Source organism: Harmonia axyridis, chromosome 7 (assembly GCF_914767665.1).
Source record: "Harmonia axyridis chromosome 7, icHarAxyr1.1, whole genome shotgun sequence".
Classification (NCBI taxonomy): Eukaryota; Metazoa; Arthropoda; class Insecta; order Coleoptera; family Coccinellidae; genus Harmonia; species Harmonia axyridis.
In genome coordinates, this window is record NC_059507.1 from 24,127,909 (window position 1) to 24,139,061 (window position 11,153).

The following is an 11,153-nucleotide window of genomic DNA, read 5'->3' on the forward strand; positions in this document are numbered from 1 at the left end:
AAGTGCTGAATCTCATGAAAATACGTTCAGTAGTTTCCCGTATAAATATGGGTGAGGTTCCTCGTGAAAGACCCTGTATAAATTAAAACATCATATCAGGTAAAAAGCATTGAAAGTCAATATATAAATGAAAAACATCATAACATGTAAGTACAAATCATCGCACAATATCAAGAAATACACATATGTAGAAAAATGATTACAAAATAAATTCAATCATTCAAGAAATCGCTCAACTTGTATACTGTATGATCCAATAGTATTTCCTTCACTTTTTTACTGAACACAGTTGGACTCGATTCCTTGATATGATCTGGAAGTTTATTATAAATTTTTAAACATGTACCTATGATTCGGACCTTGTTGGGTCTTCTTTAGTCTTGCAGAAGCAAATTGATTTTTGATAGCAAATTTATTTTTCTCGCGTGTATTATATTCGTGAAAATTTGAATTTTTCGGAAACCTATCATGGTTTTGGTGGACGTAATTGGCGCAAGTAAGTATAAAGGCTGCCGTTATAGTCAAAATTCTCTCTCTCTTGAATACCTCTCTTCAACTGTCTGTATTTTTCATATGGAAGATGGCGCATATTGCTTTCTTCTGTTGAATTAAAACTCGCTCAGCATCCGTACTCAGATCCCACAGCAAGACACCATACAGGGCCACACCGTGGAAGGATGAATAGTATGTTAGCTTCGCAATATCAGGACCAGCAATTTTTCTCATTCTCCTTGTTGAATGCACGTGAGAAATCTAAGTAGATTACGTCTACCGGATTCTTCTTATCTAGAGATACAGTCCACTTCAGAAGGTTCGTTAAAACTGATCTGCCTAGTACGAAACCATGTTGTTCAGTAGGAATTATAGAGTTGTCCAATAGGAATGTAGTCAATTCCGGAGTGATGATCCTCTCAATAACTTTGGGTGCAGCTCATGTTAAACTAATGATGAGTCTGTAGTTTTGAGAACAGTATAATCACATCGAAAAAAAAAAAGAAAGTGTGGAAAGAAATTCCACTTATCCTTAATTGGAATTACTTTTGACTCAACTTTTTTCTTTCCAAAACTCAAAATACACAATAATGAATATTTTGAGTTCACTCTGTCATGTTCCCGGTAATTTTCGTAAGTAATTGCACAAGTGCATCAAAATTACCGATAATTTTGCATGATAGCGTGTTGTCATAAAAACTGCCCTCCACCTTCGGTGTCGGGCTCTTTCTCCAAAATTGAAAATGACCGAATGCAGTTTTTCAAAGAAAACACGCTGGAATGCGAAATTATCTGGTCATTTTGATGCACGAGTGTAATTCGGGGGAATATTTCCCGAATAAACTGGTACATCACTTGTCAAACTGATGTAGAATGGAATTGCCATAGATTCGAACTGTGTAAGATGCATAGAAACTATACATCTATGAACAGAACAATTATCGCAGTGCAGTTTCGCTTCCTACAATGCAATTATCGTAGGTAATTGCACAAGTGCATCAAAATTACCGATAATTTTGCATGACAGCGTGTTGTCATAAAAACTGCATGAGTGCAAATGACCGAATGCAGTTTTTCGAAGAAAACACGCTGGAATGCGAAATTATCCGGTCATTTTGATGCACGAGTGTAATTCGGAGGAATATTTCCCGAATGAACTGTTACATTACTTGTCAAACTGATGTAGAATGGAATTGCCATAGATTCGAACTGTGTAAGATGCATAGAAACTATGCATCTATGAACAGAACAATTATCGCAGTGCAGTTTCGCTTCCTACAATGCAATTATCGCTGTAATTTTCGATAATTGTTCTCCAGATACATAGAATTTTTGACAGGAGGGAAATATTCGATGTAATTTTCGATAATTGTTCTCCATCTACATAGAATTTTTGACAGGAGGGAAATATTCGCTGTAATTTTCAATAATTGTTCTCCATATACATAGAATTTTTGACAGGAGGGAAATATTCGCTGTAATTTTCGATAACTGTTCTCCGGATACCTAGAATATTTGACAGGAGGGAAATATTCGACATAATTCTAGAATCATTATTGAACACTATGGACCGTTAGTCAATCCCGACTCTGATATAGTTAGAAATCGATACGAATGAAACGATGTCGAGCAAAAAATTGCCTGCGATATTCATTAACGACTATTGCCGAGCCTTCAAAGAAAAATTTATGAGACCAAATCAACATTTTGTCTCTGTAAGCCGTTAAAGAAAATATTGCCGATCGATCCTATTAAAATACAAATATACCGGCATCTTTTGAAGATAGGAAGAGCAGGTGTTCCAACAAAAACAAAGTTTAAATGAGACCTAATTTAGACCAAAGCATTTCCCTCTCTGTCTTTTCTCGATTCTAAATTTAATTGATGAATATGGGAGAACAGGAAGAAACTTTAGTATAAATATGCTCAGTGAGGGAAGATATCCCTACCTATCTCAATGATATATTTACGTTCACACGTAATTCTTAAAATACAAATTCACTAAAAATTGGATATCCCAATAAAAACATGATTTCGAAATTGAAATAAAAACGAAATATCTATAATTAATTCTCTCAAAGTAAAGATTCTTCGTATTTTCAGCTAAACCACATACTCTTATTCTACGTTATGAGCTCAAACTGTCATCATTTCATTTTAAAAAATATTTATTATTTAGTGTCCCATTGAACTAATTAATTCTATGAGTGTACCTACTTCAATTTATTTATTATAATTATTCAGGTTAGGTTAGGTTATTATCCCAATAAAAACACGATTTCGAAATTGAAATAAAAACGAAATATCTATAATTAATTCTCTCAAAGTAAAGATTCTTCGTATTTTCAGCCAAACCACATACTCTTATTCTACGTTATGAGCTCAAACTGTCATAATTTCATTTTAAATAATATTTATTATTCAGTTTACCTACTTCAATTTATTTATTGTAATTATTCAGGTTAGGTTTCTATGCCCATGACGTGACACGTCTGAGCACAAAATTGGAAAATACAACAATTTTTGTCTCTGATTATACCACATAATTTTTAGAGCTTCAGGCATTTGCATGTAGGTAGAATTTGATTTTTGTTTCGTGTAAATAATTAGCGGAAGAAAATTAAGACTATGGCGAATAGCGATGATTTTTTGAAAATTGAAAAAATAGGTGAAGGTACCTACGGTGTTTATAAAGAAAAGAATAAAAATAGGGCAGTTGGTTGCTTTGAAGAAAGTAAGGTGTTCCAGCCACAGCCCTAAGGGAAATTGCAATCTCAATCCAATTGAATCTGGCATGGAAATATTGGGTATTTGTTTCCCAGTATTCTTCTTAAATTTTTTATAGATCTAATGAAGTGATCAGTTTGAAATTAATTTCAATTCCTTCGGTATCAAAATTCGAATGTTACAAAAATTGAAATTAAATCATAAAGTGATCTGTTTGGGAAACAGGGAATAGGGTTCTTTTATTTGATAATTCAAATACTAAAATAAGTATATGATGGTAAAAAAACCTTAAAAATATATCATTTTATTTACATGGTTTTTTCTTACAAGTACTTCGATGAAATGAGGTGAAATTTCCACCTGTATCATAAATATTAATATTCTTACTGAAGGGTCCAAAATGAACCATAAAGTTTTGATATTATCCACCGGTGGGGTCGATGAATAATGCGGAGAATGCAAATAGCAGAAAAACTACTCCACCAATTATGGTAACTGCAAAAAAAATTGGTTTTGAACAAATGGCATTAGTTTTCATAAAAACTCTTATTCTCACCTGTTCGGACAGATATCTTTTGAGCTATCATTTTACCACCAAGAACTGCCATTCCTGTACAAATGCTATGCCCCAAAATTCCACCAACAATCACTCCATAGACATCCTAAAATATTCCATTCGTGAAATACAGTTGAATAAACTATAGAATGGATAAATAAAATTGTCATTCTCTTGCTTATTATTTAAATTCTTCGATTCTTATTACTTAAATCTCTTTATTCCACATAAACCAAAAAATGAGGATTTTTAAGTTGAGTAATTCCTTATCAAAATTCAAACATTAAAAGACCAATTCAATAGTTTCATTTTATTACAAAACTAAGTCTTTTTTCTCAAATGTAACGATCCTAAAGTATTCCATCAAAAAATTTTAACTTCAATGTTCATTTCTACTATGATATGTTGCATAGTGACAAATATTTTGGTTGAAATAATAACTAGGTACAATGAATTTTATACCTCTTATCTAAAAAATTTATTTGTTTAATATCAAAGTTAATGTCATTTGATTAAGTAATTGTGTTATCTCAATCAAGAGATAATGACCTGGATATCAAAGGATTATAGTCATATTTTGTTATTTCTAAACATTTCCGATTAATATTACAATCAATGCTTTGTATTCTATTCATATTTGTAAAAAAAAATCTTGCAAACAATGCAACCCAAAATGCAGGAAATTTTGAGTTGCAATATTGATTTCATTAATGCGAAAAAACTATTACTTTTTTCATCATAAAAAATTTAAAAAAATCTTTTCAAATTCACTTTTGTTAATATACCCAAATTTTGGTACTTACCTCTCTAGCACCCAACAAAATAGTTGTCAACTGAGATCTATCGCCCCACTCTGCCAAAAATGTAAGTGTAAAAGACTGTAATAGGATCCGAGATGTTGCTAATAGAGCACTTTTTGGTTTAGCTTTCTTTTGAACACCCAATTCAGGATCTGGTAACATAGCTTGTTTCTCATACTAGAAAAAACCAAATCAGACAAGTCAATAAAAAAAGATGAAACATACTTCCTCATCCTGCTTTCTTAAATCATTTTGCACTTCATCTAGTTCTCCTTGTCCTTCTGTAGGCGACATAGAGTAACCTTCCTTCAACATTTTCAAGCCGAAGATAGCAAATAACGCTGTACTTATATAAAAAGTGTATACTCTAGGAACTACATTCACTAGCCAACCAAATATTGCTAAAATTTAGGCATTATCAAAACCCTATGTTAAATCCTGTAAAAAGTGTGTAATTCACCTGATAAAATAGTCATTAGAGCCAATGCTCCAATGGCTCCAGTAAAGACTGTAAGTCTTGGATGTCTCATTGCCATAATAGCTGCAATGAAGAATGTCTTGTCTCCAATCTCCGATACCAAAATAACCGAGAAGGATGCAAGAAAGGCATGTATGAAGCCGAGATTCTCGACTTCCAAAAATTTGAATTTGTTTGCTGGTTCATCCTTAGTATCCTGAAAAACAACTACAATTAAAACCAGAAATACATAAGCTAGAGAATGATATTACTTTACTACTTTCGATTTCAATTGGTTGATCTTCTGCTGTCGCAATAGGTAAAATTATACTAATACAAATAAATATAAAAGATAAAGAAACTATAATCGATTCTTTGTTCATATTTACAATATTAGAAGACTCACTAAACAGATAATACTTTGGTAATTTGAAATTGGTTGTTTATGAATGTGAAATATAAGGAATCCTACAATATATTTTCATTTTATGAAACAGATAGATAAAATATAACCAAATCACATTGTTTTCTATCTGTTATCTTTGAGGAAAGCTTGTTCAACTAAAACATGAAACAAGATCTGTTCTAACCTCAATATCTACGTCAATCTGACGTACATACAAAGAGAAGAAATTTGAATTATTTGTGATAAGTCAGGGATGGAAATGATAAAAATGTCGTTAAAAAATGATTGCCCGATATGGAATTATTTCAATTGAAATATTTGTTGCTTTTTCAATTATGGAGTTCACAGTGAATACTCTAATTCAAAAAATCTTCATGTAAATAATTCTATTTTTGATGAAAAAATTGATAATTTCACAACTGGTTGCCATCTATGAAAAAATTTCTGAACTAAACTCAGAAAATCTATAATCACGGAGTTCCATCTACAAATAATTATTGAATGATGAATTCAGTTGATACATTTATTCATAGATGGCGAATCCAGGTTTAATAAGCAATCTATAATTTTTACTTTGCCCTTCATCTGGTCATTTTCTCAAATTATATTTAGTTTCGTATAAAAACTCTAATTGATGGATATTTTGAGAGACTATATCATTTGAATGATGAAAACACTGAAAGTTTTTTAAAAATTTTACCATATATTAAAAAAAATAACAAAAAAATAAATCGACATATATGATCCTCAAGAAATTTTGCATGAATATTCATTTCCCTATTGAATTTCAATAATGGAAAAACAAAATTTTAAATGAGATTGGAAATATAATGTACTAAATACCACAATCTGCAGTGAATTGAACGACCAAGCACCAAACTACGGTACCTATCTGTTGCCAAGAGGGTAAATGACAAAGGTCTCTACATCTAGGAATTAGGGATCATCTTTGTTAATTCAGGGATGAGAATGATGAATAAAAAATTGTTGTACGACACAAATTTATTTCAATTGAAATACTTCGCTGTTCGGTTATAATTCTTGTAATCTATAGTATGATGATTAGTGTAAGCTTCTGACAAAGATACTAATGCGAAATACATTTTCTCAGGGTCTGCGTCTGGCCAAATTCCAGCTTCCCTTTTGGGTCTTTTCCTGCGGCTATTTTTTGTATTTCTTATCGGTTTAGTTTTCCTTGGTCTTTGGGTTCTTTTACGTGCAATTTGTCTCCTCAATATAGCTGCCATCATTTGCATATTGGCCATCTGCGTCATCTGGTCCATATGTTTGCTCTTTATTGCTTGCACAATGAGACATAGAAGATATCCACCGAACGCCAAAAACGCCAGAGCTGTAATGGCCAGTTGAAAGAAGTTTTTCATCTCTTTACCCCCTTTTTTGGTTTCATGTTCTTCATATTCGTAATGTTCGTGTTCGTGTTCATGTTCATAGCCACCTCTGCTCGGATTCTTCAGTCTGAGAGCTACTGGTCCAGGAAAATCTATTCTGCTCTCTGGACCATCGCAGTTCGTTAAATTTTCATCGTTTATCTCAAAAGATCGTTTTACTTCCAGAAGCCGCTCTAAAGGCAGCTCACTCAAGGCTTTCACGTCTTCAAACGAGGAAAAATCTTGGGAAAATGTCGTCTCGAGGAAAAACAACAGAATGATAGTCGAAAGGAACATGTTCACTGTATCTGCACAAGGTATAAGACTATATTCATTAGAAGATTCATGTGGTTCAGTTTATTTAGGTTTCACGGCATTTAAACAAGGAGATGACATTATAAGAAGTAGATATTACTGATAATTTAACGGAGATGTTGAACGCATGGAGCTGAGACGGTCGGAAATGTTGAAAACGAGATTTGTATGAAACTAGAACGAAATTCTTGTCGATTCTTCATGATATTCCAAATTATTCTAAGACTAAATTTCATGTGCACGAATTGGTTATGTCAGCCTGGTTTTTGATATATTTCGAAAAATATTGGAACAATTCGATATGTAATTTTGAATTTTCCGTCTCAAACAAGACCAGCGCCCACCAGGGTCACTATTTGGATGGTTGATCGCTATTTTTAGAGCGTTCTTGAGAATCAACTTAGATGCTTTGAGCTTTCTGGGTATTTTAAAGCTACTATTGAGAATGGAATGCTACACGTTTCAACAATGCATTAAAATTTTAAAATTCACCACAAAAATGGAGAATATTTTGCAGTCACAGTCAGGGCCAGCTCTAGTAATTTCAGCGCTCTTGCTGAAAAACATCAAACAAGCTGAAAATATTTGACATTTAACAGTAACTGCTTTCGAATCAAAATCGTAGGAATTCAAAATTCGAAATTCGAATTCGAAAGCGAGATAGTGTTTTTTTCGTCTTTATGAAAAACATATTGATGTTATTCCTCTTTCAATGAGGGTAACGAGGAATTCTGCTCATATTGGTTAGTCCGCCATGTGTTATTTATTATACAGGCGGCTAAGTAAAGGCGGTTTGCAGATTTTTATTGCGGGAAATGCTGACTAACGCAGCGGAGCGGAACAACCTTATGTTGTTTTTAAGAATTAAGGATGAAATATGAAAAAGTAACCAGCAAACTGGGCCGAATTGTCTCCCCTCAAATGAAGGCGCCTGAAACGGTTGCTTCGCTGTCTCATCACAGTTCGCAAAACTAAAGCACTTTGGGTCGTCGTGAAACACCTTCTTGGCCGACAATAGTGAAGCTAGTGGAAAAATTTGAGTTGTTAAGTCAAGTTGAAAATGTGAAGAATCTGAGCCTTGTGCGTCGCTCAACTGAAAATATTGCCTTAGACTCCATTCTTTATGATGAAGGACACTCCAAAGCTTCCTTTAACCTTTTTAATAAGTAGAATTATCGCATTTGGGGCTCGGAAAACCCATTAATAATTTTTGAAAAGCCTCTCTATGGTATGATTGGACCTTACCCATACGAGAATGTGGCTGCTGCACCTGTTCCTGTGAATGGATTGCACTACCGAGCTATGATTAATGATTTTTTTTTGCCGAAATTGGAAAATATTGATGTGGATGACGTTAATTTTTAACAAGACGGTGCTACGTTCCACACAAGCAACGAAACAATCACAATTTTGCATTATAAGTTTCCTAGCCTTGTTATTTTTAGAAGAACTGGCCCCCGAGATCTCGTGATCTAACACCTTCAGACTTTTGTCTTTGGGACCACGTGGCAGATAAGGTCTATGTGTCAATGTTTCATAATCTATCAGACAAAATTTGTCATTAAATGGAAGTCGACCATTACAGTTTTGTTCATGTACAACTTTCAACCCCTACGAACCCTTTAATGGAGTTGGGGGATAAAAGGGGTTGAAAGTTGTGCATGAGCAAAACTGTAATGGTCGACTTTCATTCGGTGACAAATTTCATCAGGTACCATCGTCTCAAAGTAAATGAGCCATGACAAAGTGCACATACTGAACTAAGAGCACTCTTTGAACTAAATAAAGAAAAAAAAAATTTTTCTTGAAAATTTCTGCATGCCTGTAAAGAAGATACAAAGACCTTGCCAAAAAAGTATCACACGACCCACTTTCCCTATTCAAAAAATGTAGAAGTTTGATGTTATGATATGATACTTTAATTTTCGTTTTTTTATGTCGACAATCAACGCAATAACTGACCACAAATTTATTTTTCGTTTAGTATAATATGTGAGTGTGAATACCAAAACCAAACACCCAGTATAGCAATGATCTCTTTTCACGAATAATGCCGAAAATTACACCGTCAAACGATGCGTTTCTTACCTTCTTATACCGTTCCCCATATACACTTGACAAACCATGCGATTATTGTTCAACAACACCCGAAGAACTCAACATGATCTACGGATTCTCTCTGGTTCTCCTCCTCTTATGTGCCTTCTCGGAAGCACAGATGCACGGCGAGGCTCGCTCTATGACTGCGATGTTCGGGAAGATCAAAAGTGGCCTTCAGATGGCCGGAAAATTCCTCGGAATCGACACCGCCAAAGGGGTAGCCGACCTAGTGAGCGAAGCTTTTGGAAAACATAACCGGAGAAAAGGCGACGAAGCTGATGCAGGTGGAAACATATTTTCCGGATTTTTAAGGATGCTCGGATTTGACGCCAAGAGGATCGGAGCTATAGCCGTCAATTCTATGGTTTTCGTGGCGCAACTGGTGAGTTGTTCTGTGGTTGTACTGCCAACATAATAATTTTTTAGTGATATGATTGATGTCTTTTCTATGTTGACAAAATGTTGGTTTTCTGTGATGCCGATCGATAATACAAATAAAAGAGGAGCACTGAAATTCTGAGCGTCAGTGCTCTCTTCATCTTTTTTCGAAATTTTGCTTCAGTTTTTTTTTCATTTATACAAATCTGATGCCCCATTCTCGATATCTTTTCCTGAGAAACTAACAAGAGTAGTATTCATTTTTGGCCACCTTTTTTGTTTTCGAGTTATGAGAGAAAATTGGAAAATTGGCGATATCGAAAAATATTTATATCTCCATTAAAACTGAAGATCGACCAATGAAATTAACATATTATACAGGCAGTTTTTTACGTTGAATCAGTTTTAGGTGTGCTAGTATCTAGTATTGGGCGTGGGCGCATTCGAATTAAATAATGGTTCATCCGCATCATCCGATAATCTTTAACAAAAAAAAAAAAACAAATTCTCAAGCTGCTTCTAAAATCGAAATTGAGCTAGGAACCTACAACTGCAGAATCCACTCTTGAGGGGCGGCAAATAATGAAGGGCGGCATAATTTTTTTTTCTGGGAATCTGGGTTACTGGATGAACGAATTAAATATTTTTTTTTCGATTAAAACGAATTTCACTAATGATTTTTTTCATCAAATTTACTAATCTTAAACATCATTGCATCGTGAATATCTATAACATCTATTCGAATTTAAAATAATTGTTCATTTGCATCATTCGGTTGTTTAATTCAATGATGTCAAAGAAAAAAAAAACGAAATGTTCGAGCGTTATATGTAGGTTGTCAAAACTCAGCAGAAGGATCTGAAACCTGAATTTAATTCATATATTTTATAATTTATTCATTAGAATTCAGTTGAGCACGTTTATTGTTTATTACATTCCACTTATCCTAAATCATCTATTTGATTAAAATTTGAATCCATAAAAAATACTTACACCCGACAGTTTGGCTAGCGACGGCCCTGATAATACCATAGAAAATATCGTTATGGTGCTCTGGTCTATTTATTCGAATACATCTTTAGGTATCAAGCAGTTTAGTACTTAACCAAGTTCTTATTTTCAGATCGGAAAATCTCTAGCAAGATCCAAACCATTTCTCAGTTCAGAAGTGAAAAATCTTCCAATCGGCTCTCCTTTGGACTGGATAAGAGAAAAACCCGAGATAAAATCAAAAATGTCGTATATGACTAATCCAGACTTGCCAAATGATATAGTGGAGTACATAAAGGAACGATCTTTAGATGAAAATACAGACTGTATACAATTGCTAATCTGCAAAACTGCACCTTTTATTTGGGGTATGCAGAAGTCTTTAAAAGACGAGAACTCAAAAGTGAGTGGTATCGCTGCTCTTTTTCAGTACTTACCTACCAGTGAAGAATTTTTGAGTAATGGTGACAGGTGCGAAAAGTTACATCCATACTGTTTCCTAGATATTTACTGATTTAAATAAACTATTTTTAGAAGAGATCTG

At 33.9% G+C, this 11,153-nt stretch overlaps 3 protein-coding genes across 3 annotated transcripts; 1 reads left to right on the top strand and 2 right to left on the bottom strand.

The window, feature by feature from the left end:
- Positions 1-3,491: 3,491 nt before the first annotated feature.
- Positions 3,492-5,657, bottom strand: LOC123684665 (transmembrane protein 165). Its single transcript, XM_045624004.1, has 6 exons — positions 5,305-5,657; positions 5,036-5,249; positions 4,801-4,976; positions 4,579-4,752; positions 3,776-3,881; positions 3,492-3,714 (listed from the first exon to the last, which is right to left on the bottom strand). Exons 1-6 carry the CDS (start codon positions 5,413-5,415, stop codon positions 3,641-3,643), a joined length of 855 nt encoding a protein of 284 aa, XP_045479960.1. The 5' UTR covers positions 5,416-5,657; the 3' UTR covers positions 3,492-3,640.
- A 776-nt stretch (positions 5,658-6,433) lies between these two features.
- On the bottom strand, positions 6,434-7,449 carry LOC123684529. Its single transcript, XM_045623822.1, has one exon. The coding sequence runs from the start codon at positions 7,121-7,123 to the stop codon at positions 6,446-6,448; it is 678 nt and encodes a 225-aa protein (XP_045479778.1). The 5' UTR covers positions 7,124-7,449; the 3' UTR covers positions 6,434-6,445.
- A 1,781-nt stretch (positions 7,450-9,230) lies between these two features.
- On the top strand, positions 9,231-11,147 carry LOC123684430. Its single transcript, XM_045623689.1, has 2 exons — positions 9,231-9,623; positions 10,743-11,147. The coding sequence occupies exons 1-2, from the start codon at positions 9,303-9,305 to the stop codon at positions 11,121-11,123; spliced, it is 702 nt and encodes a 233-aa protein (XP_045479645.1). The 5' UTR covers positions 9,231-9,302; the 3' UTR covers positions 11,124-11,147.
- The last annotated feature ends 6 nt before the right edge of the window (positions 11,148-11,153 follow it).